The 27,191-nt window shown below is 44.1% G+C and overlaps 2 protein-coding genes across 3 annotated transcripts in view; both read right to left on the bottom strand.

Moving 5' to 3' along the window:
* The window catches only part of LOC115394103 (zinc finger protein 45-like), a 1,173,573-nt gene that overhangs the window by 149,066 nt on the left and 997,316 nt on the right, over window positions 1–27,191 (bottom strand). The window lies entirely within an intron of this gene.
* gpr158a (G protein-coupled receptor 158a) overlaps window positions 1–27,191 on the bottom strand; it is a 55,900-nt gene that overhangs the window by 5,701 nt on the left and 23,008 nt on the right. For both annotated transcript variants that reach the window (XM_030099284.1, XM_030099285.1), the window contains exons 3-8: window positions 23,111–23,213; window positions 20,581–20,807; window positions 17,800–17,868; window positions 3,951–4,060; window positions 1,876–2,114; window positions 539–677 (exon numbers count right to left, since the gene is read on the bottom strand). In XM_030099284.1, the coding sequence (XP_029955144.1) occupies window positions 539–677; window positions 1,876–2,114; window positions 3,951–4,060; window positions 17,800–17,868; window positions 20,581–20,807; window positions 23,111–23,213 (887 nt within the window). The remainder of the gene's footprint in view (window positions 1–538; window positions 678–1,875; window positions 2,115–3,950; window positions 4,061–17,799; window positions 17,869–20,580; window positions 20,808–23,110; window positions 23,214–27,191) is intronic.

Here is a 27,191-nt window from a genome sequence, read left to right as displayed (position 1 = left end):
ACATGGACGACTGAGTCAGAGAAGAAGCATCAACCGCACAAACAAAAATGTTTATCTGTGTATTTGTTTGTGCTTATGACAAAGAATTAAATTAGCAAAGGGAATTGTTTGAGTAAAGATGGAGCTTCGGCAGAATCAATTAATGACTTCAATTTGGCAGACGACAGTCGAATACTCTCGAAGTCTCCCGTGCAGACGGTGTGAAGCGTTTGAATGCAGAATGTACTTGTTCTTTAGGTTGTAATCAGAAGCCTCTTTCATTCAGCGGTTCAGCTGTAGCCGTAGGACGAACAGCGCGCTAAATCGACAATCAAATGATAAACTATTGAGTCAAAGCTAAAAAATAACCGGGATTTATCATTTTTCACTTGTATTTCATTATTAAAGATGCATGACACTGTCATGTTGACTTCACAAAAACTGTAAACAGAATAACAAATGAGCACAAAGGATTTTGTTTTGTTTGTTTATTGCACAGTGATTAAACCGACCACTGAAATTTGCCAGTGAGGAAGGAGGCCGGAGCAGGAGGTGTTACCTGATGACGTAGAATATGGCCGACAGGACGAGCTCGTTGTGAACGGCGATGGCCATGTAGCGCGGCTCGTGGAAGGCCGACGGCACCGTCCTCACGGCGTAGCACAGGTACACGGCCCACAGCAGGAAGAGGAACTCCGCTGTGAAGAAAGCAGGGGCCGGTAAGTCGTTTCTGTGCCGCAGGGCTTCACGGGTCGTGTGCAGCCACCAAACAAACCACTTCACGGCTCAGTGCGCTCACGGAGCCGCTAATGGCGGTACAGGAAAACACCCCGCTCAACAAAGCCATTTGTAACAGCTGCGGTTGTATTCTCGGGACAATAAATGAATCCCAGTGCACCTCCATGGCAGCCCCATGTAATGTTTCCACGGTATCCGGCTTCACAACGGTAAACACGGCTGGTGTGGCCTGTCTGAACCGCGCAGCTGATTCACACCAGCCGCACAATGGGAACGACTGTCAGCGCAGGCTGAGAGGCTGCGTCTCTATTAGAGAAGACCAAACGTGTGTGTTGTGCCATGTCGGAATAGTTATATTGCAGCACGGCTGCACAGTTTCAATTGGTTAACATATTATATAATGATGACATGATTGGTGTATAAAACTTCGTTCTATTCATCAGAAATTCACTTTTTAAAATGGAATTTTCAGTTTTGCAAAAAAAATAAATAAATAAATAAACAAAGAGAAGCAGAATCCATCCCCACCAGACCTCTGACTGCGCCTGGATGCAGGTGTGTATTTCTAAATCCGAAAGATTATTACCTCTCGGTGGGTGTGAATTATAACCTGTGGTCAGATGGCCTCGCCGCTCACCTGCTCGTCTGACATTCACAACCTGTTTTTACCTCCTCATAACAAGAATTGAAATGTCTCCTCGGCACACAGCGTTACAGCGCGTTGGCTCGGCCGGGGGTCCGTCTGCTTTCCCAGAAGTCAGAGAGGACCAGGGTTGTCTCTCTGAAGCCTGAGTCAGCAGATATAAACCAGCGTGTGGATCCGCGCTACCCAACATGCCGCGGCCCTCCGAGCAACTTTGACTTCTCGTCTGTCTTCATCTGCTGCTCTTCCGTGCACAACGCAGGAAAACATCCAGAGGTGAAGAGCACGAAAGCCTGGCAAAATGTTGTGAAGGGACAACTTTGTTACGGTTCCAGCAGCCTATGATTTTAACATATCCCTTTTGTACCAATGAAAAGTCAGCCGTTGCTGTGTTGAGAGGTACAGGTGACAGATTATCTGCTTTGGCAACTCTCAACAGGAGAATTCCAAAATAAGAAGAAAGGAGCAGACAGAGCGAGGCGTCTTTTAAATCTTTTAACGGTGGCGGTGCTCACCGACGGCCATCATGTAGTCCCAGCGATCCAGGAGGCACATGCTGAACTGCAGCCCGTCGGGCGTGTAGCCCACGTCGATGAGGGCCAGCTTCCTGTCGGGGTTCTGACAGACGGCAGACGTCCACGCCACCAGGAACCAGCAGACGATGAGCAGGATGATGCCCAGCAGCCGCAGCACTCGCCAGCTGGTCATGTAGGGGATCCTCTGGGCCGTGCGGGACAGGAAGACCTTCAGCACCCTGCGAGGAGGGGCGGGATCGTTTTGAGAACCCAGAAAGGTGAAGACGGAGTTTGTGAGAGGACAAAGTGCCGCAGCGACTTCGTCCTGCCCTGCTGCAAATCGTCCCTGATAGGAGATTTATGGTTTAATTTTTGATAGCACAGACGTTCCGTCTGCCTGCCCGGAGCGTGTTTATCTTTTGATTTCCCAGAGTTCCGTTCAGCAGCCCGAAACTCAGCACAGCTGTCTCTGCATTCAGGCAGCCGAGTCAAAACTTTATGTGGTTTCATTCTATTAATGCTGCCACTGTAGATTGAATACTTCACTGTGATTTCTGATCGCATCGCTGCTGAACTATAAATACCGAGTCTCGAGCAGGAAGCAGCCTTGTCCTCACACTGTGAGGGTCAGCATGAAAACTTTATAACTATCCACACTGGAAAAAAAAAAAAACAAAAAACATCCACATCAGCTTTTTTTGTTGAGACCCTTAAAAGCAGCTTTATTTGTCTCTGTGAACTCCTAATGGTCTGTGCCTCCCCGGACAGGAGAAAATACAATAACTTCTTTAACAATGAACTTATTGTGGCTGTCACATCATCCCCGTGTGGATGATAACTGAGCTGCAATGTTTCGTTATTAATACAAATGTACATTGTGTGTAAATGATCTGTGGACAGTTGAACAGAATGTGAGCAGAGCAGTGAAAAAAAATATATAATTTGTATCGTGGTAAAGTTTGTTTTTTTCTGTCAAAAAAGGTTTCACCTCATGTTATTGTGTCTAAATATTATACTGCAGATCATCAAGTTCCACTGCTGCTCAGAGTGAGTTACTAACAGGAAAAACTTGCTGTTATTTTCAGAGTTATGGTGACAAAAGACACGTTGCTGATTCCACTGTTCTGTTCCTGTAGGCTCAGATGACAGTCATCGTTATTCTCCTATAGAATGTATTTGAGAGAAGCTATTCATCCTTTATTTCTGGAATCATGAATAAAAGTGCAGACGTCCGTTCTCCAAAACGCCCCGACCACTGCATGTCAGCACACTTCTTTAATTTTAACGTGACATACCGCTAAACAGCAGAACATTTCAGCTATTAAAGTTTATTAAAGCACATTCATTGTGCACGACTGTGCGGGAGAAGTGACACTTTGCTGGAACACATGACCAGCCACGGCTATTCTTAGGCTCTGCCCTTCAAGCGCATTGATGAAGTGTCCACTGCGCGCCCCGCTAATGAGCCCCCCATCAAAAATTGATCTGTGCAGTATGTTAACTTGCACCTCCGAGGGTTTACCCGGCGACGGCTCGCATTAGCCACATCCTCTTAATCAGCGTCTCCATTAGGCTGTTTTGACAGGTTCACCTGACTAAAAAGTGCCCGCAGATGAACCATTTCACGTGCGTCTCTTTAAACACGCCCGACCCCCCTGTCTCATTACCGTCGACCCGCCGCTTGATAAACCCCCCGCCGCCTCCCGGTGCTTCCCCTTCCTCTGGCCTCGCGCACATTTGTCTCCCTGCATGACTCTTGCCAACCATCCCTCAGCGCGCCGTTATTTACAGAGATCATTCGCAGCCAAAGTTTCCCGTGTTTGTTTAATTACTTCAACCGGGCGATTCTTTCTTTTTTTCCCTCCCTAATGAGACAGAGAATCCACCGCACAACATGTGTAGTCCGCTGATGGAGTAGCTTGGAAACCTGCTGCCTCGACACTTCGCCAGGCTCTTGCTTCAACGAGGAATTAAGATGTAAGACGCCGCCTAATTGCACCTTAATCCAGTTGGCGTTTCCCGTGATGGATAACAACAGTCGGACCGATGTGCGTGTGTGGCTGTGAGCGTCGTACCGGTACAGCTTCAGAGTCAGCGTCCCGTAAACGGTGGCAAAGCCCAGCAGTCGAACCCAGCGCAGCAGGATGCAGCGGAAAACGCTCGGCTGGAAATAGAGGATCCCCACCTGCGAAAAGACACAAGGGTGGCAAAGGTCGTGAAACAAAACCAAGCAGAGGACGGACAAGAAGAAAGAGCGGCCCGACTGCGAGAGTTTTCCATCTAAATGATAATGGGCGCTCGCTCCATCCCAGGGAAATTAAATCCAAAGTGGTGGGAAGTTGCTGCCTCATTGTGCTCGTGATCCTGGAGTGATCTTATTTAACTGCTGGTTTGCTCCAAATCTTCTCCTCTAAATGCTTTAGTGGGTTTCTGCAGATCTTCGCTCATTAAGTCACATTCTCAGTAGTTACCGTGCACCTTTGTTACTCCTGGAGTTCTTCAACTCAGACTAAAAATCCACCTAACTTTGAACGTTTCACACAAAAAAGAAAAATCCTTCAGCTTTTTCTTTTCCGTTCTACAAAGTAAATACATCAACCAATGCCTCAGTTAAGAGCTTATTACCTTTAACAAGTCTTAACTGTTTCTTACAAGAAGATGAAACGCACTACAAGAGAGCAGAATACAGACGAACTCACTAGTACATGTGTTTGTAGTCATCACAACGCAAAGGAGTGTGAATTTCATCGGGAACCACGACTCGTTTCTTTATTAGAGCTATATGACCCCAAATGCGTCCAGTCTTGCCTGATTTTGTAATCTGAGACTGAGCCTAATTAATACATCCATGTTTAAGCTTTGCTTTGCTTGGTTTCCAATCAAATTTTGTTTTTGTTTTTTTGAGGGGGGGGGGGGCTTGTAAAAACATCAAATAAAAAGAGTTTGTTGTTCAGCCAAGGTAGAATCTTTGTCTTCTGGGCAGAATGGGTTCACTTCACAATGTCTTGCCGCCTCTCTGCTAAACTGCTTCAAACGCGCCGCCAGGATGCAGCCAGCGCTTTGATATCATTACATGAACACGAGCCAACGAGGCCTGAATGTGCAGTCATTGCATAATACAGCAATTAGACATGAAACTGTTGACACGCACCGCATATGAGATGGAAGCCAGCGCATGGAGCGACAAGGAAATCAAGCAATTGATCATATTTTACGATGTGAAACAATGAAATACAGACACTTTAATTGTATGTTGGGATCAAAAAGCACGTCTAAACATGCTAACATCATGAGCATTTTCTCCTCAGAGCTGGAAGCGAGCATTCGGCAGCCTTTGCTACAAAGCACCAACCAAACGCGAAACGGTGCCACCAAAAAACACTGATGGCCGTCCAAAGACATAAAAAGAGGCGCATGCAGACAAAAACAGAGAGAAACAAACATCTGAGGCAACATAATTATCTGTCCGTTGCAGATGTGCAGCGATTTCCCCTGTGGGATTGTTAATGTTAATCGGATTAGCTGAGGCATTAATACGTTCCCTCAGGCAGCGGCGAAGACGCAGGCATGTGGATATTTTTGCTCACTAGGTTTGAGTCAGTTAAGGGACACAAAGGACCCCACGGGAGGAGCGGTGGCCCACATCCACGCCCGCTCGCAGATGCTCGGGCGAGCAAACACAGAAACTCCAGACTCAGACAGAGCGCTGCAAGTGGAACGTGTCAAAGACTCAATAATGGATGAAGACGCGTTCGGCGGTTCATCTTTAAGAAGAAAACACACTCGTGAAGCTACTTGTCAGTGAATTTATTTTTTTGGGGGGGAAAAAAAAAAATGACGAGCGGACGCACAGGAGCTGATAAAAAAGGATGGCGGGCTCGGCGGGCGCCGAGCAACTCGCTGACGCACGCTTCGGTCCGCGGGGACGACCAGGGGCACAGGAAGATGAGTAAAAACGCACCGGGGGGAAAACGCAGCTCATGACTCCTTTTTAGATAAACTACCAAATATCAGCTGGATCCCCGTCACGCCGCCGTTTAAGGCTGGTGTTGTTTGTGATAAGACAGGAACGGAGGCGCGATCAGCAGCAGTCCTCCCACGAGGCTCGGCTCCAAATCATCTGAATGAGAAATCATCAAAAAATAGAGTTTTTATCACATTTAGCGTTTTCAGATTCTCTTTTAATGGCGTGATCGCACCTGCTGTTTTTTTTTTTTTAACCACTCAAAAACAACAATGGAAAAGTTTAGTTTTGAAGGAAAGTAGAGATGTGTCACCTTTCCTTCCTCCCTCTAAATAAACATGTGTTTGAAATGCATTATCCAACATCGACCATTCTTTGCCTTCACCACTTGCATGAATAAGAGGTTTATAATTTTGGCTCACAGATAAAAAAAAAGAAACTGGATCAAACACAGCGGATGGCACACAAGCTAACATGCTAACAGTGGAAAACCACGTCACGGAAGAGATAAATAAGTTATGCTCCTCATGAATTCATCATCCAAGCATTGAAGCAAACAAGCCAGTGCAGCTCAGGTCACCTCCGGTCATTTCAGATTAGAGGACTCACTGTCCTGCAGCCTTAAACCGATGGTACGTCCCCTCATGCCATGCTACAAGGTGCGTCCCCCTCCTCCACCCATCCTCTGACCGGCGTCGATAGTAAAGAATATCCTCCTCAGCGCTACAGGGGGCCGGACTGCCACCGAGGACATCTAATGAGAGGACGGCGGCTAATTCAATGTGGCTCGAGCTCTGTGAGGGGGATTGATTCTCCCGCACTCCTGTTTTAGCACAAAAGAAAGCAGCCGCTGTCCTCAAGCGCCGTCTTGACCCTCAGATCTCATCACGAGGCAACACACACACAAACACACACACACACACATAAGCACACACACACAGTAGCTCCTGGCACTACACTTTTCGCATCACTAAGGCTTCCTGGAAGCGTCTGGCCCCGAGCCTCAGACAGGTTTCTCTGAACGTCAGCGTGCACGAGGAGTAAGATCAGTTTCTGCCCTCCTTCTCTTTTAAAACCTTCCATTAATAATCAATGCTAAGTGCTGGGAATCTTGGATTCAGCGCTGTGGGAAAGGAAAAGGATTGAGTGTTATTCAAGAATATGCCTGTGTATTTTCTATGTGTGTGTGTGTGTGTGTGAGAGAGAGAGTGGACGGAGGGATTGAAAGGATTGGAGCTCTGTATAACAATCTAATGGACATCAATATCCAGGAGGCAATTATCAGCTAATCTTGAGCCGCCGCCGCCGCCGCCCCCCATGTACGTCTTGTCTCAGTTGCAGTTTTGTAGAGGTTACTGGAAATGTGAATTCAAAGTGTGTTTTTCAGAGTTTTGACAATACTGTATCACCGTTTGGGAATACAAAAAGCACCACAATGTCCTCATATCTCTTGGTCTGGCACTAACTCCTGAAGTCACCCAACATAGCTGTACATTCACCCTTCATTCAGAAGCATACAAACTTATCAGGAAAAACACACACACACACAAAAAAAAGATGATTAAACTTTTGTAGTTGTAGAAGTGCACAGAGGCACATTTGGGGCAGTGCTGGATGTGGAAGTGGCTGACGGAGGCAGTCCTCCACGCCGTATTTTCCCCTCGAGTCCTGGTTTCAGCTTTTTTATTAATATGAAATTATTTATCACCGGCCCTCTGCCCAGGACAACCTCTTCCTTACTTGTCATCAAAGGAGAACATTCAGACTGCATGGTAGCAGGAAAAAGGAGTGACCTAATAAATTATTGAGTTATTTAAATATTTAACAAGTTGTAGAGATTTTGGAAAGCGCCGTCCGATCGGCTGTACCTGTATTTGTATGGTGAAGACAGACGAACAGACACAGCCCATAATAACACGGCCAGATCACCGGGAGATCACTGTTTCTGATAATAAGGAAATTGAAAAATGGCTCAAAATTATGATTTATTTGTCCGATTGTCAGGCTTTGAATCGAACCACAAGAAAAAAAAAACACAGTATGCTGAAGAAATGAGATCTTTATATGCGTAAGATTTGGTGTGGATAAAGTTGTAGATTAAAATCTTTTTAATTAGCTATGATAGATTATATAGTTTTGTTTGAACTGGTCTGACAAGGTTTGATTTGACTTTATGTCCCTTTTGGAAGGTTTCTGTTAATTTCCACTGTATAAAGTGAACATATTCATGGAAAGCTTAGTCAGTAATGTTAATACTGCATTATTTTTTTGAATTTTTCTACCAGTGTTTTAAAAAAGCAACTGTTTGCATTTCCTTCTTAAAAGTTCTTCATATGAAAACATTTTTGTCAGACAGTTTTCCTGCTCCAAAGATCCCCAACTGCCTTCCTCAGTCAATTTAGCAATCGGTTCCTAATGCATCTCCTGCCAAAACCAGTAACATCCCGGTACTGAATGATGCTATCCAAGTTGTTTGTATCTACTCGTACTGACAGTGAATGAATAACAGAAAACTCCAGTCAGCAATCCAACCGTGTCAACATCTGTTAGGCTCCTCCAGAGCCCAGTGGACGCTCTGTAAACCCGCATTACCCGACCCAGCGGCTGAGGCTTCATTCAGACTGAGTGCACTTCCTGGAGCCTGTCGATGGACGTGCGCGTCCGGGCCGGGCAGCAGATGCTGCTTCTGCTCTCATGGAGGGCGACATGTAGCAGAGCGAGTTAGTAGGTGGCTGATCCGCGGCTCGCTTTCACGATGTGACAGAGCAGCAATTAGATCCAGTGTCTGCCAACTTGATGTTTCTTTGTGCAGATAATTCGTGACTGAAGGAGTTTAAAAGTACGACACAAAAGTATGAAGAAAAGAAAAGTGAAAGGGAAGGGAATAAATTACATATCTGGCACTTGGATGTGACATCTGACTTGTCGCTGTGGGGTTTATTTAAATAACTAAAGGGTTTAAAGGAGAACGCCAACAGGTACGAAGCTAAAACCCAGAATATTTACATGAGTGACATGTGATCCGTCATTTGTCTTCTCTTCAACATCAATCAAAGCTCTGGAAAAATAACTACAGTCTGAAAACAGAGACAAATATGATTCACTCGCTCTCAATCATTCTGAAACTTTCTGCATGTTACTGATACAATCAACGTTTATTTCTTGTCCCTAATCGCCTGGTTTCAGCACCCAGCAGGCACACCCACTGGAGAAGCATCGGCGCCGAGCCAGCGGCCTGACGTTCAACCCTCCAACTCTTCTGCTTCAGCCACGGTTTCAAGACATGATTTAAGACTGTGAATTAATTCCTGGTCGGGATAGCAAGCCTCATTTCCTGTGTTTCTGTTTTGTTTCGTCCGTTCTGCTGGTGAATCGCCTTCAACCTGTAAATCTCTCACAAGAGTTGAAAGAAGAAAGTAAGGCCGCTGGCGTGAACACACTGTCTTCTTTAAAGGCCAAAAGTGGGGGAAAAAATAAATAAATAAAAAAACGCTGGAAAATATCGTGTCTGTACGGAGATTCAGGGCTTTAATGAGAGTCTCTACTGTGTCTCTGCTGTCATGCAGTGACTCAATAACGTCTCCGCTAGTCATCCATCATATATGCTTTATCCAATTTAGTGTTGAGGAGGAGCTGATTCCGGCTAACAGGCGGAGTACGGCCCGGACAGGTCGGCGGTCCATCACAGGACAAACGCGTATTGATTCCCCTCGTGAGCTTGTTTTTGGACTGTGATGCCAATGTGGACACTCACCGTCAGTTCATGCAAAGTCCACACAGAAAGGTCGCGCTACACCAATACGAGGCAACATTTCATCCAAAAATCCCAAAATACGGATGAAATATGCAAACCAGTAAATATAAATGTACATTATTCAGTAGTTCATATTATCCCGACGATGTCATCTGCTCATTTGCAACAAAGTTGAGAACTCCAACCCACACACGAACAATATGACCCCGAACTGGATGAACCGGCCTCCGTTTGAGACAGGAGGCTTCTGATAATGAACTCTCCAGGGCAAAGAAAAAAAAAAAGGACATTTACAACAAATGAGACTCTCTACAAAAGAGGCGGGTGAGGTCTTTTATTAAAATAATGCAATTAGCAGTGGAGCATTAAGAAGCTGGAGTGTATAATTAAGTTGTAATGTGTTGACAATAAAAATGCTAATGTAGGATTGCAGGGTGTTCAATGCAAAAGGTGAAAGCTCCAGGGATTGATCCTCCTCACCATGAAGGTCAGGCTCTCCCCGCTATCGATCACATGAGGAATGAGCACACTGCTCGTCAATAAAGATGAGAAATACCAAACTGGAGGGTTTTTTTTTTGTTCTAATAAATAGAAATCAAGTAGTTTCTTGAGAGTTTAAGAGCGCAAGTTTTGGTATTGAGGGTAAATGATCAATTAACGAATTAACATTCGTTGTGATATTATATTAACACAGATATATATATAACTTGATTTGTTTGTAGCTTTGTTTGTAGCTTAAGTACTGTCAAGTTAAACTGTATATATTATTATAGAACCACAGAAGCAGAACGTGAACAGAACAGAATAAACATTCAACAAATTATGTGGTAATCTTGAACAGGACTGCATGTGATGGAGACACAGACACTTTTGTCCAATAATCTAACGGGCCACTGTGACGAATGAGAACTGTTTAATCAGATCTTCTGTACTGGATCGTATTATAGAAACGTACCTCATAAAGTGGCTGGTGGGGATTGCTTTAAATGATAAAACCTACTATAGTCTTAGTATTTTGTAGTTAAGCAGAAAACACGATACAGATACTCATCTGAAAACTGCTGTTTGTTGATAAGAATATAAAAATCTTTAAAGCAAAACTATTAAAAAAAGGACATCATTTTCAGACTGCCATGCTTACTTTCCAAAATAATTTCCTTGAAATTGGAATAATGTTGGATCTTTACTTGTTTATGATCATTGAACACTACAGCCGAACTCGTCTGGATTGAAGGTGCCATAAGCAAGAAATTTACGATAAAAATGATTAAAATCATTCCCATTTTTCACCTGTCATTGAAAAAACATTCCCTTTATACAAGCTGCCATCTCCATCAGCAACGTCTAAGTCAAGTTTTTTTTCTTTCAAAATAAGTTGTTGGAGGAAGGAACGACGAAGCTGCCAAACAAGCGCCACAGCATCGGTCATTTCATGGCCGCAGTAAGAGTTTCACACGCATTTATTCAAACTCGATATCATGCCAAACCACACCCGATGGCTGAGAAGACAGTTACTGAAATACAGCCGCCTTCACGGTTTCTGAAAATATTTTCCTGATGATCCGATGTGGCTGCGCGGCTTTGTGCGTTTTGAACCAGTGAAAAAGAAGGTGAAGATCATGTGACCCGGCGTTTTAACAGCTAAGGTTCTTGTGAGCTTGTGCTTTCTTTTTTTTTTTTTTTTTCTTTTAAATGGAAACACTGAAAGCAACACTTTTAAAAGGCTGCCAAGTAAATCCACTAAAAGGACATTTGAGGACGACTCCGGACTGAATTCGACGAAGCTGCAGAGAAAAGTTTTCAGGTCTGGTTCAATCACATCACTGCTTCCTGGATCGTCCTCTGATTTACAGTTTTCACGAGGCAGAAATAGGTGAGGGCTCGAGGAGTTTAATCGTGCCTGGGTTAGACTTAGTAAAAATGTTAAATTATGGTCTGAATGGTGAGTTATTTTCAGGGTTGGCAGCACTGACAAGCAGAGGAGCGACTTCCTGCTAATGGAGCACTTACTGGAATGAAAATGCCAAAATAAAACATTGTATATTAGTCATCTGTCAATGAGGCAGCACAAACATCCCCTTTTTAGACTCAAAAAACAACCAAAAATGCGAAAGCGCTCGCTTGTCCCAGTCAAAGGAACAGACAGAGCTGAAATCCAGCCTTTTGTTATCACAGTTTCTTTGGAAACTGCAACCAGCGAAAAGGGAGAAGAGAACGACTTTCAGCCATTTAGTTGGTCTGTCTCCATCTGAGTGCAGGACAGGATCCTGCAGCCTCGGGAATCATTCTGTCACAACAAAGCTCGCACGCTACTTTTAATGCTTTCGCACCGAACGGCGACAGCCATCCGGTGGAGCCGCTTTTTCCGGTCATCATCTCCCCTTCATTCCTGAACTCCTCTCTCTCTCTCTCTCATCTATCCAACACCTTCTGTGGGAGTCGGCGGCGGGAGGAGAGGAGGTGGGATATTGTAATAGCAACGGATCCATTTTTATATGAAAGCTGACACTCGCTGCCACACGGGGAGGGCGGCTTTCTGCAGGGAGGTAATGGTTTCTTCTCTTCCTGCTGCTCCCCGAGGTGGGCCGGGTGTAAATTACATCCAGCTCGGCCTCGGCGCAGTCGAGACCCGGGCTGACTCGCATCCGCCTCCCAACCGCCTCGTCGCTGAGATCCTGAGAGATCTTTCCCGTCTTCAGAGGGCACAGAGAGGCCAATCAGAGGGGATCGCCGGCCTACACGTGGCCTTGTTATTCCTTCTCCGAGCTCTCACGCCTGCGATCGCCCTGCAGGAAAGAGTGGAGGGAACTCTCCAGCTGCAGCGGTGCATCCTCCACTCCGTCGCTGCATGCTCTGGGAGACTCCCCGGGATTTTTGCAGGAGGAGAAAGAGGAAGCAGAGTATGAAGTGGAAGCTGTGAGTGCACAAAGTAACTCTCCAGATCCACTTAAGTCAGATTGAAAGTGTCAGAGCGGCCGGGATGGAAGGCAGGGCCGAGCAGAGCAGAGAAACGCCTGGCAGACCATGTTTCATGGCCTGTCAGGTCAGGATACATTATCCCCCGGCCATACTGTTTTTCATTAGCCCCCTGATGTGCTGTGAAGCCCTGCCTGCCTGCCTGCCTGCCATGCAGACATGGCACCTTGAATCCAACGGGCAGCAGGACGACGCTGAGCTAAGGGAAGGCGGAGAGACGGAGAACGGGGAGTGCAATACCCAGAAGAAGAAGAAGAAAACTGCTGAAGTTGTTCCGAGTCATAAAATCTTTATCCCCAACAAAAAGACCCGGTCTCCAGTCGCAGGTGGAATGACATAATCCTGCGCTTATTTTCTCATGACTCCCGAATTCTCAAGATCAGTTCTATTAAATATGTAGGAAGGAACAACACTTGTCATTTGTCAGATGTTTCAGTCTCCTGGGGTTTTAATCTGACACCTGGCGCAATGCAGCACCAGCCACGGAGCCAGAACAAGTGTCTGAGCAGGCGTCAGACCCATGCAGCTGTCATTTCTCCGTCCACACCAAAAGTGCCTTGTGTGCGTCCATAGATGTGCCGGTCTCTAAACGAATCTTAGTTACCTTGAGGCAGCAACAAGTCTATAACCTATATCGTGCAGAACTTATGGTATTTTTCTGCATTATTTGTTCTAAGATGGTGATTCAAATTATTTCTGAACACAGAAATCTGTAATAAAGAAATGAAGCTCACAGACCTTAAATAAATAAATATTGACTTATATTTTTCCAAACTGGGTTACCATTTGTGAGGAATTACTAATGAGCCAACACAGTGAAGACTGACAAATATATTCACACAAGCAGAATCGACTTAAAGTGGTTTTCTTTCAAATAAAATGACCTAAATCCATCCGTCCGTCCATCTGTCCTCCATCACACCTCATCCTGGCCAAGGTCATGGGGTGTAAATGGAGGAGCCAATATCAGCTGACGAGGAGCAACGGAAGTGTGCAAGACAAAGAGAGTCTCTCTTTCTCTCTGAAGAACTCCTAAAGCCCCTGACTTGACTGAAAGTGGGTATTTTTAACATTAATAACATTTCCCTTGTTTCATTTTGGAGAGGTGAACAACATATCGCCCTGAAAGAGGCGTCGGATGAGGCGGTAGGAGTTCCAGCGTGCCATCTAATCTGTTGTTTTTGATTCAACCCCCGCTGCTCACTTAAGGCAGGTAGGCAGAGGTAGAAATTCAAAAAGAGACAATCTGCTTCTCTGCTATGTTGCCCCAACAGATGAAGATAGCTCGTCTAAAAATATCGATTATCTGTGCGGGCAGAGTTTTACAGACGGGCTGCGTTCCCAGTAGCACAGGAGGTAATCTCCACTCTATCTTCAAATTAATACAACATGAAGCTTTTTCTGAAAGACACCAAAGAAGATCCGGGCAGTTAACGCGAGCGGTGAAATTAAGTGCGGGGAGAGAAGGGATGTGGAGGAGAACCACAGAAACGCATCAGCCGATCATTTAATGAGAGCAGAGGGAAATGTGATTAACCAGTGATCTCCGCAGCGCCGGCGCAGCGCGCAAAACACACCAGGGCAACGCCACGGAGCACAAAGGACGTCGCCGGGAATACAAACGATCGATTGTGTGTTATTGCTATTGCATATGCATGGAAATTTATGAATGTGCGAGCAGCAGAGCGGGAGGCGTGGCGCGTTACACGGGAAGAGGAGGACTGCGGCAGTCTCTGGGGTAACGTGCAGCGGAGCACACAGATGGGAAGTAGATACGTCTCATATTCGGTCTGTTCACATGCAGTAAACTATTACTCATTTAAAAGCACCTTGAATTTTATATATATATATATATATATATATATATATATATATATATATATATATATATATATATATATATATATATATATATTAGCTTCTTTGAAGACACACAAATCCATCCATAACATAATATATCTGCAGGAGAAACTTTATTCTGAAAAAAGCTCTGAGTTGCAGAATACAACTATGGAAAAACTTAAATAATGTACAAACCGGGCCAACTCAAACGGAATCCTCCTGCTTCAAGACATCTTTAGACGGTGGTTAAGCGCTTTAGCTTCATAGCAAAACCGTCAACTGCTTTGGGTGTGCAGTTTGCATGTTCTCCCTCTGCACATGTGCTCAAGAGGCTCAGCTATGGCTCACTTGGTAACCTGGATCCATCTCCTGGATGAGGTGAACATCTGGCATGGAAACCACTTGCACTGCTGCGTGAATGTGACTAAATATAGCAAAATATGCCGGTGATTGATCACTGTTTATGGTAAGGTATTGAACCATTTTGAGATTTACAGGGTTTTTTTGGGCACAAACAGGTGAAACAGGTCAGAAAAGTGGGACTAGACACTGAAACACCTCCGGAAAATCACATTAAAAGCAAACATGGCTAAAAAATTTCATGAAAACTGCGAATGATTTTACATTTAATTGCTCCTTAAAATGTGTCTCGCTATAAATCTGACTGGACTGTGGAGACTGGAGGTATTAGAAACGGCTAAAAAAAATAATAATAAAGACAGGAGCGGTGTGCTCCTCTCTCATTTCTGCAGCCACACGGACACAGTGGGTTTTGTCACCTCCATCATTCTTCCTCTCTCCTTCGGCACTCTCTGTTCCTTCCTCCTTCCTCCTTTTATTTCAGGGTGGGGGTGAAGGCGGGAGGGGGGGGGCTTCTGAAGTTATTGCATGTGACACACTTGGGAGCGGAGTGGTGGGGGTGGTGGTATTACGTTACTCCACAAAGCAGGAACACAGAGCGCCATGGCAGCAGGATGAGGCTGCTTAATAACAGCAGAATTATTTAAAATAGAAACGGCGGCGGCGGAATATTTCTGAATCTATATTTAGATTGGGAGTGATGCGTCTCAGCCTCGCAGCCGCCGCGGCTCATGTGCGATTCGCAGGGGAGACGAGGAAATGCACGAGGGTGGAGATCAATCCGGCGTGCCGCACGGGGCCACGCAGAAAGATGCTATTTTCACACGATCGAGCTGAAGATATTATATTACCCAAACAAGCTGGGCCGTGTTCACATCGACATCAACGCAGCCAAACTGAATTTCACCGCATTTAATCCACAAGAACACTTTAATGAGGGGGGATTTATTGTAGGAGCTACAAAGTCAAGTTCCCTTATGCAACCTTTTTTTTTTTCCTTCTTCTTCTTCTTTTACAAACCATCTATTTTTAGCTCCCGCTGTCATCAGGATACAGGAATATCATCTGCTATTCATTTATTCACTAACCAATAGCCTGACTCGCAGGCTTGCTTTCACTCTGTAAATTTCAAACATTATTACTTTCCAGGACCTTGTCGCAGCAAATTGCATTGATTAGCCGGGTCTAAATCAGTTGGCTTTAATTACATTTACCTTGTATTGCTTGGCTAAGCATAAAGCGCCGCATGATTGCAACTAAATTGCAATTAGCCGAAGTCCCAAGCACCCACGAGGAAGACATGATGGCGGTTTCATGTAAATGAGTGGTATGTGGGTGTCGGACGGACTTTCATCATCTGCAAAAACAACGTGACACTCTACAGAAGCTGCAATTTTTAATATTGATGATTACATAATCCCTCATGGTCACTTTTCGGTGGATGAAAAGAAAGAAGATCCTGTCTGATGCAGCTCAATGCGATATTTAAACAAAAAAAAAAAAAAAAAAACCTAAATCGGTGGTTTCCAAATTTAAGAAAGTCTGTCTCAACGTCTGACATGCCAAAGCGATACAGTAAAGAACAAAAATGGTGGACACATTAAAAACTCACATCTGACAGCAGTAATCATTTCCAAAGTCTGCTTTTGGTTGTTTAAATGATCTGAGAACCCCAGGAGGAACGACTGGCAAAAAGAAACAGCACGTTGAAGCCAAATATTCTTTTTCACCCCCAATGTATCTGGAGCGTTTTTCCAGTTTTCATTTAACACAGAAAGTGGAGTAACATTTATCAAATGGACCCACCGGGGGGGGGGGGGGGGGGGGGTAACAGGGAACCTGCACTATGAGCTCCCACGTCAAGGAAATGTATAGCCTATCCTACAGCACCAGCCCATTACTTTAATGCGATAAAAAAAAGAAAAAGACATTTCGCTTTTTTCTAAACAAATCAAAAAAATAACAGGAACATTCAAAATGTATATGCTGTATATATGAAATAAATGAAATTCCAGATGGATTTATTTGTGTGGAACATTTTGGTGATTCTGAATCTGAATCCTAAACATCTCTTCGTGTATCGTTTAAAGCTTATTATGAGACACGGCCCTGAAATCCTTTGTGTCAATAACAGATTATAAACCATCAGATTGAATTTGCAATATATTCTTCAGTTTGGTTATTTTGTATATATATCATTCCATTTGTGTGAATATTATCACATACACTGACAGTAAGTTTGTTCTAAAAAAACACATCTTCAGGCCTGTGAGCAGAGGATGAGAATTCATTATCATGTTTGCTGATGACGCCACCTTTTATATTCAAATCAAGTCAAACTTGATTTATGAAGTACTTTTCATATTAAAAATCACTGCAAAGTGATAATAACTGATACTGAATAACAATGGGAAGAAATCCAGCACACTAACAACTAACCAGTAAGCATATTGAGGGACCGCAGGCAGTGAAGAGCTTTGAATTAACGATTTTCACGTCTCGGCTGATCTCACCTCGACTATAAATGCCTCCCATCATGTGAGGAAGGCCAGGCGGAGACTGGAGCTTTATATAGCAGGGGGCGACAGCGGAGGGCGGCGGTGCAGATCATAAACTGACCGCAATGATCAATTTAATAGGATTCCCCAAGGGAAGCAGTTAATTGGAAATAAAGAGAAGCAGGGTGGAGAAAGTTTGGTGGATTTATGTGCCCGTGCAGGTCTAATTGAACGCAGCCTGTGTGACACAGCGTGTGCGGCCGGTCAGCAGATGGTGGTGTTGACAGGCTGCCGGTTCACCGGCCTGCGCTGTGTTCTGCTCGCAGGGGGTCGCCAACAAGCCCTGGGTTGTTTGTCTCCGCCGCGCCGGTTTTATCACACTTTGAAAGCCAGGCTTATCCGCGTAAAGAAAAACACAAACATTCTAAATTTTTGTTGAGTTCACAAGAACACAGCATGAAGACAATCAGCAAACAAGGAAATTTACACACATGCACACACACACACACACACAGGTGCCTCAGGCTTACCGGAAAGTAAAGAAGCAGCGCTCCGCACAGGATGGCCTCCAGCAGGACGAGGCCCGACGCTCTGATACTCTGCCACAAGACACAGATAAAACAACGGTTGAATGTGACATTTACACATGTAGCAGGCTGTACGCTCTTTAGATCTGCTACGTCCCGTCAGACGAACATTAGAGTCGAGGCAGGGTTGCTTTTCACGCATTTACATTTAATTTCTACTCTTCTCTAGGCTCCGATTTTATGTTAGTCATTAGCTCCAATGTACCACTTTAATTTTCCATTTCATTCATGTGACAGCTTTGTCTTTAATTCTTTTTGTTTTTTTGCTGTGGCGTGCGTGTGTGTGGCCAGAGTGCGAGTGTTCCAGCCCCGCTCTTGCAGTTTTCGGCTTCTTATTTCTGATTAAAAGAATCATTTTCACTCACTTCACAACAAATTCCATTTGTTTGGAGCCACAAAACATATTTAAGTTTCAAGACGAAAATAACAACTTGAAAATTGAAGGAGTTCTGCTACATCTGGCATAATTGAAGCATGAACATATACATTTATGAAGAATTTAGACTAAGATATATAGACGCTTTATAGCTTTTAGTGTCTTTTTTTTATTATTTTAGCTGCTTTTAGTGATGTTAATCAGTTTTAGTCACTCCCTTGAAGATTTTAGCAGTTTTTTATTTCGTTTTTTTAGACTATTTCAGCTGTTTCAACCTTCTTTTAAGCTGTTTTTGACCATGATACCTTGTGAAAAGTGAAAAGATGTTATTTTTCCTTTCAGAAAAGTTTGGTATTTCACACATCAACGTCTTGAAAATCGTGTCTGTTTGAATGGAAACAACAGAAATGCTGAAATGGATGTGGTTTGGATGTAGGGCCACAAATGAATACTGTTTGTTGTTATGGGGGATTCTCTATAAAACTAACAAGTCTCAAAATAATCAATCCACAAATCCATATACAGAAGTACCTTTACTGTGACAATTTCACAGTATTAGTGTTTCGAAAAATTTTATTTCCTCTCATTTCCATGGAGACACAGCATTTTTTTCTAAAATATTACAGGTTGGAAGCCATTTTTAAAACACTGCATGGCTCCGAGCACCATTGTCGTATAAACGTAACATAAGTTTTCCCTTTTCACTTGAAAATACCATCGCAGTGACTCGTTTTAGCACATTGCTGCTGCTCATGAGATGAATTATAAATCACTTCATGTAAGGCTATAAAACCAAGATAAAAGTTAAATTGCCCCGAACAAGCACAGAAAAACTGCAGAGTTGATAACTAACTGCAAGTTTGTCATTGCAACCAAACAATTACAACACTAACAAATATTACAGGAGTTCTTTGAACCATTTTTCATTTAAAACATTGAGAGTAGCTTTAATTTTCATGACAGTGTATTAATCTCTTGCAGAAATATCTCTTCATTGATGTAACATTTCAGGAAATATATCAAAATCAAAAAACAATCTTGTTTATCGTATTTCAAGTAGACTTTTAGTGTATCCTTAAAATGCCCTTTGTGTTGCAGAAAGGCATCACGCAGTGGGACATCGCAACATTCATATTTAAACGAGGGAGGCCAGCTTTCATCTGTGTCGGTAGAGAGAGAGCAAAATGTATTACGAGCTTCTCCCTCAAGGACTTTTTATCGAAGGGTTCACCATTTTAGACGCTCTCTGTGCACCTCTCATGTAAGATATTTAACAGCATATCGTCCTCTAATTGACAGCATGCTTGAGGGGGCTTTCAAAGAGCAAGAAGACAGCTGTGCCACCCATTTATAAATACATACAGAGGAAAACAGAAGCCCTGTTTCTGGAAAGGCAAGATTAGTGGTGTTTATCTTGTTTAAGATACAATAAAAACATGAGTCTGCAACTCCAAAAACCCACTTCTTTAGAAAAAGTTGCTCTTTAAAGGAATACTCTGGAGATTTTGGACCCAAGCCCTTTCCCTATCATTTACAAAGTGAGATAAGCTCATAAATACCTTTTTTGTGTCTGTGCGTCCAGTGGCTGAGTCCCAGCTGTTAGCATCGTAGCTAGCTTAGCTCAACTGCTGGAGGTGAAGAGGAGACAAAGCCGGACTGACGAAAGTGGACAAAATACTCCTTCCAGAGGTCCAGGGGACGGCGTATTAGCACGTGAAGTAAATCCAGATGGTTCTAAAACATTTTAAAAGACGTGTTTTCTTTTCAATCTGTTAAAATAAGGTTTTGATACACACAGATCTGCACAAGCATAGTGCTCCGCGGAAAGATATACTGGCGCACAGCGGCTGAGTCTATGGCTGCTACTGCTGTGCTCCGGTATATCCTTCCGCGGAGCACTGCGCATGCGCAGGTCTGTGTGTATCAAAACGTTATTTTAACAGATTGAAAAGAAAACACGTCTTTTAAAACGTTTTAAAACCATTCAGATTTACTTCACGTGCTAATACACCATCCCCTGGACCACTGGAAGGAGTATTTTGTCCATTTTCGTCAGTCCGGCTCTGTTTCCTCTTTACCTCCAGCAGCTGAGCTAAGCTAACTATGATGCTAATAGCTGGGATCCAGCCACTGGACGCACAGACACAAAAAAGGTATTTATGAGCTTATCTCACTTTGTCAATGATAGGAAAAGGGCGTGGGTCCAAAGTCTTCGGAGTATTCCTTTAATGTATCACGTCTGACCAAATCTTGAATATATTAATCTGGATCGGGGGTTTTAAAATGTCACTCTTGCTTAGCTCTGACTGTGTCTCGTCTCTCCTAAACATCTCTGCGATAATGCCCACCTTATTCCTGCGGAAGTGGTATATGAGCACCATGCTGATGAAGACGACCAGCATGCAGAGGCACTGGAAGGAGACCACGGCCATGCGCAGGGCGCCGTCCTCTCGGGTCACGCAGGGGGTGTCGTCCTTGCAGTAGGCGCAGCCCTGCTGGCACGGCAGGCAGTCGCTGGACGAGCCCTCGTCCGCGTTGGGTCCGCTGTCCACAGCTTTCCCCTTTTTCCCCATTTCTGTCAAGGATGATGTTGATGATGTTAATTTATAATATCAAAACACTCTTTGGAGATCTGTCAGAAGTGTTTTTTGCCTTCTCACTAACCAGATCCATGATACTGAGATGAGTGTTACTCGTTCACCTGACAGGAGCCATAATGCCACGACTGATTGATATATTTGAGAACTGTTTGCACGATTTTACAATTGGCGAGCGCGGACCGTGTCACGACAGCTATCATTTCACTTCCCCCCGTTATTGAATTGTGATCTGGTGAGGATGAACGCGCTCGTCGCTCCCCGACCTTACGAGGAGCCATCGACATCATGTCAGCGCAGAGGAGATGGATCTATATGTGCGAACAGGAAGAGTCAACACCTCGCCCAGTCGCCGGCACATCGCTACAGGAGGAGCGCATAAGAAACCCGCCAGAGCGCCGTCCCGGCAACGACCTGCTAGTGGGACATAAATGTATTGAAGAGGAGTTGACGCATGAGCTGGCCACCGCTACCACTTCAAAGAGAGGGTTTTCTTTTTTTTATTTATTCTGGGAGAAAGCCTGGTTACACGGTGGAAATCTGTTATGACTGAGAGAGCAAAGGATAAAAAAGATAACTCCGGGGTGCTGGGAGAAACGTCTCTTCCAGGGTGAACTGAGGTAAACTCAGGCGACTGCAGGGATGTAAATAGACCTTTTATTAGCTTGTATAGGAATCCATATGTCAGGATAGATAAGAGATTTGTGACTTATAGGGAGCCTTTGCAGAGACTTTATTGGGAACAGCTATTGTCTCAGAGATTTGCAGGGATTTTGCCTTTAAAAGAAACTGGCCTATTTTCTAAAGCTATGACTCTGCATCATTGATCCCTTCAAAAGGACTACTTATCTCCGTAGCAGTGACTCATCCCCGTCACTTCGCTCTCATTGGTTTGAGGCTACATTAGAGTGACAGTCAGAGGAAGCTGCGCTACACTTACTTCTCACTTATATTTATATGCGCGGCGGAATCGCTGGGAGACAAAGCAAAGTGAGATGCACCGGCTTCCTCTGCAAAGGAGTGTCAAGGATGTCCCCGTGTGGATTAACAGGCTTGTTATTGGCCCCATGGTGGGCCAGACTGCAGCACCACGCCTGACAAACAGGCTCGCCTTTTTCCTCTCTATTATGCTCCCACACACCAACATGCAAGCTTTGTGTGTGCGCTCGCAGCTCAAGTGAGCGCCGACATCCAGAGAGAGAAATAGAGCAGGCCTGTGCCTTTCTGTCCACGAAGGGACACTTTCAGAGTAAAAACTGAGGGGAGGATATGAAGGAAGGCAGGAAGAAAACGAGCGGGCAAAATTGAGATAGACACGGAGGAGGCACGCGGGCGCAAGAAGGAAAGTGGATTGAAATGACTGTATGGCTCAGAAAGTGATGGAGGGCAGGTGAAAACCACTGGGGTTCTGTGTCTGCAAAAGCCTTTTTTAATTAACTCACAGCAGACAGAACAAACTGGAGAAAGTAACTACCATTAAAAAGATATTTCCCATCTCCTGCAAGATTAGCCTCCCAAGGTGCCGGGGCTACTTCAATTTCCAGACAGGGCAGATAGCAGAAGAGCTGACAGTCGTCCTTATAGACACCAACTTTTAAGCAGAGTCATAATTAATATGATTAGTTTCCGCTTCACTCATCAGACGGGTTTTTACAGACAAAGGTAACACCAGAACATCTGTGGAAAATTAAATAGTATAAAATAGCATCTTCCAGAAAAGATGAACAAGGGTTTTTGTTTTAGACTTGATTTGAAATGAATAGATTTGAAGGTCAACAAAGTGGAATATGACTATGTGAATGGTCAATCTTCACGACTCTCATAATGTAAAGTGAGGAAGCCCGCCATGAACCAAAAACAGGAGTAAAGTAAGCGCTGCGCTTGATTTTCACTTTCTGTAAGTCAAACTCTACAATGAAACAAATGGAGCAGAGGCAGGAAAACCCAGCACACAATGTTTCAAGTGAAATTTCCTCTTTTTGTGGGTGCCTGTGTGTTTTCCTTTCAGAAAAGCTTCACAACGTTTTGAAAACTGTGTCTGTTTACACACAGAAATGGCAGAAACACTGAAAACGGTGCAGTTAGCATTCCAGGCCACCGGCTAGCACTGTTGGTTGTTTTGGGACTAAAACCGCACGCACAAACACAGAGAAGAGTTCACAATCAACATTAAAAATGGATAAAACACTGATGACGGTGACAGCGCTGATCATGTAAACGGATTCCCCAAACACTAGTTTTCCGTTTTCACTTAGCTCAAAGCGACCGAGTCTTGACTTACTCGTGAAGCCGTTGACCGCGACTCTGTTGGGGTGGTAGAATCCTTTCTTGCAGTGACACTTGTACTTGTCCAAAACGAATCCGTGACCTCGGAGCGGCAAACACTGCGAAGACAAAAACACATCGACCGATTGATTCATCGACGTAAATCAGTTTGATGTGAAAAATGCTACTTTTTTCCATTAAACACTGAGATGGGATTAAAAATCAAATGAATTAATCAGAAATTCCCTAATTAATTAGATTAACCTGTACAGCCGAGTCCCTTCATTAATTCATAGACAGGAGCAGCAACAACAGAGAGGAGGATAAATGGAGAAAAGTTTAAAATCAAGCAATTTCAGCGGCGCAACCTCATGGTGCACTCATGTAAATGCAATTAAAGTCTGTCAATACTCCGGCAGAAGTGCAGCCCGAAGAGAGACGTGCCGCGCGCAGACGTGGATCCAGTGTCTTGCGGGAGACACGCGGGCCTAATTATTTAAGTAGTGCGATTCCTCCCTCTATCTCCCGCTGCTCAATATTAAATTAGCCAAGTTTCTTCCATGTGATTGAAAGCGTGATAGGAAGCAGGCTGAGGGCTGCGGGGAGACGCGGGGGGCGTCAGGGGGCAGGCTTGGCAGACTTTGCTCGCGCTGTTTGCCACATCGCAAGATATAATTAATAGCTAAATTAAGAACAGACTTATTTGCCTGATTAGACGGCAACCGTTAATTCCACTCCTCGTGGGACTGAGATTCCATCTTCACTTCTGTTCCAACACATTCGGGGTCACTGACATAAGACTCCATCTTTCGGTTCCTCACTCCAAACAATCTTATTTTCACACGGCATCGAACTTTCTTTTCTTTTTTTTTTTTATTTCAAGCAGAGATGATAATGACTTAGGAGTCCCAGGAAACGGCGTGAGGCCCGGAATAGCATCGGAGCTTCAGCCGACACTTGGCACGCCGTGAAGTGTTTGTGACCTGACTGAGGGATGCAGGCCGGCGGCGGCGGCGGCGTCTAAATGAAGCGCCAGGCAGCGCCGCGCTCGGACCGTGCGCGTCTCGAGAGGCGGACTATTTCCGACCATCTCTCAAGGTCTGGATCCATTTTCCCAGCCTGAGAGCGTAAGACGCCCCTCAGCCGCATTCTTGAGAGGCCTGGCCGATACTCAAAAGCACAAGGTAATTACCAGGTTACTATTCAGCGAAGAAGTTCCTCAAATAAATTCCCCTGAAGAGGACAAAGTATTTGAAGTGGCACTACACTAATCTGTTGAAGGCGGCTCATCGTTTCAGCAGAGGCTGCCTTGAAAAAAGGTCCTTTCTATTTGGAAACTGGAAACCTGTGGACATCTAAAAAACACCAAAATGGCTTATTTCTGGACAGATTTCCAACTACGGGTATCAAACATTGATGTGTGTTTTGAAAACACATGGATATCGCAGGCATGCCTGGATATTGCAAATAACTTATTTTAACAGTTTGGTTTGTTTTGTTGCCTTCACTTTCTTACGCAGCAAAAAACCAGAAGTGGCAACTTGTATTAATTTGGATTTTAATCCTAATTGTGTCTTCAAAAACTCAACATCACTGTTTGGAGCACAACTGTTATATGAGAGCAGATAAAATCTTATATTTTGGACATTGTCACATTACGAGACGATTTTACTGAAACGTTATTTTGTTTTTAATCTTCACTCATGATGAAATCAGAGGAAATGAACGATTTTAGATGAAAACATGTCAAATGGTAAAAATGATTCCCATAATGTCAGACACTCAAAATGGTTCAGATTGCTACATCTTCAACTCAAAAACAACCAAAGGTCATGTTGTGAAAACAGAGTGTTTATAAGGTGGTCAAACTTCATAAATGTCAAAATAATTTTATTCATTTCCATTTATTTATGTATCAGATTCATCTGGATTTAATTGTTTTGTATGGATATTATTTCATCCTTCCTTATGATCCTGTTTCATCTTTTGTTTTGTTTTTATTTATATTATTTTCTAACATCTATATATATTCATATTCACTATAAATGATTTCATCTTTGTTTTTTTAGTCTTTGTTTTTCTCTGTTACTGTCCTCGTATTTCCCCACTGCTGATGTGAGACAGTATCTCCTTCGTCACTGGTGTCTGATGAAAAGCCAAATGAAGTGTAAAGGAATCAATTTGTGTTAAACTGCATTTGTGTGCAAAATTCTGTATGAATCGGTTCATTGATGCTGTTTAATGGCATTAAAATGCGACTTTACGCGACTTTACCACATATCACCATTTTAACAGTGATGCCATTGTAAAGTCCTCACACACTGTTGGTTCATCTGGACATCGATCCCATTTGAGGTAAAACAGCTTCTACGCCACATTTTATTAGCTAATCAATCAACACCCATTATTTAACCAAGCTTTCAGTTCGGGGATATTTTGTCGCAAGAGGTAAATGAGTCTGGAGTGAATGGAGTTGAGTTGCCGGTTTAAACGCTCAGCCACAGGGCGAGTCCGCCAGACGAGGAGTTCACCGCTGAGCCGAGCGTCCCTCCATAAAAAACCCGGCCGATTTGGCTTCAGGAGGAGAACGGTGGCGCAACGTGAGTCAGTGAAGCCATTTCATCTGCGATTCCCCAACAGTCGTCTCCTCCGGACGGGCGGAGCGTGCCGCAGCTCCGGCCTGCCACTGTTAATATTCCCACCTCGAGGAGACACCGGCAGAAACAGCCGGAGACAGGTGCATGTGTGTGTGTGTGTGTGTGTGTGTGTGAGAGAGAGAGATAGCGAGGGGAGTGTGAGTATGCATATTTTTAGTGTGTGTGACAGGGGAGAGCCAGGAATAGCCCTGGCAGAGCATCCCCCTCCTGCCAGCTGTGGTGACTAATGCAGGGGCTCGGAGATGAAGTCTGCTGGGTGGGTGGGGGGGGGGGGGGGGGGGGGGGGGGGTCGCTGCCTCTCCCCACCGAAATGCCATCAGTCACATGTGACACAAGCCGCCGGCATGTTAACTAACCGTGAAATGGGCCATGACGGGAAAGGTCTCCGCCCTCACGTGAGCAGCGGAGACACGAGGAGAAGCGTCGGTCGGAGGAGAACTTCTCTTCCCACAAACTTCTCCGTCTGTCTTCTGAACCGCTTCAAACAAGTCCGCCAGCCAGACTGTGAGATTAGAGCGCCCGCCACGTCCACAAAATAAATACCATTTCTCTTCAAGGCAAACACATTCAGCAGCAGGTCTCAGCCAAATACCCAGGCACCCTGATGCCCTTCTATCAGTCTGAAGATATTACATGAAACACCAGACTCTCTCTAACATGCTCTCTGATAATAAATGTAAGCCTGTTTCTAAGAGGAGGAGATCTGGGGACATCCCCGAAAGATGTGAAAATGGCCAGCGGGCAGATTATCACACATCCACCAGCTCTGACCTTGTTACTTCACAACTTATTTAACTGCATAAGGTCTTATGAATATAGTGAAATTACAGATTTCAGATTGAAGTTCAAATGCAAGAATCTCATCTGTAAATGCTGTTAAATATGACAGGAGACTGACTGAGCTGCTATTGACGATGTTTCCATGCACTGAGGATGGCAAATCCAAAATGACAATGTTCTAAATAGAAAAAAAAAAAAAACAAAACAGTGTGATAATGTGCAACTAATTCAAAAACAATGTGCGATAAATTAATTAAAAATGGAATCAAATGACAGCTCTAATTATTTCATACCTGGTGGGCACAGATCAGAAGAAACTCCAAAGCACTGTGACACTGACACCTGTGGTCTACCTACCTGACTGTTTGTCCTGAATAATATCATTAATTTCTCTCCATCATTATTGCATGTTATTAAGCTGCAGTATATGTACAGTAGTAGTGCTTTTTGTGAAAAGAATATGTGCTATATTGAGAACAATATATTGAGTTATATGTAGTTAAATCATCTCAACAACATGTGTTTTCAATGAAGAGCACACATGCAATGACCCAGTTCTACATGACATCTTCGATTCATTACAGTGCAAGTTGACAGGAAGCCACAATGTTTTCTCCTTATAATGAGCTGAAGGCACGAACTGCAATGCCAGTAAACACA

This window comes from Salarias fasciatus, chromosome 9 (assembly GCF_902148845.1).
Source record: "Salarias fasciatus chromosome 9, fSalaFa1.1, whole genome shotgun sequence".
Taxonomy (NCBI): domain Eukaryota; kingdom Metazoa; phylum Chordata; class Actinopteri; order Blenniiformes; family Blenniidae; genus Salarias; species Salarias fasciatus.
The sequence above is the reverse complement of the archived record's forward strand: the minus strand, read 5'-3'. Positions and strand labels throughout refer to the sequence as shown.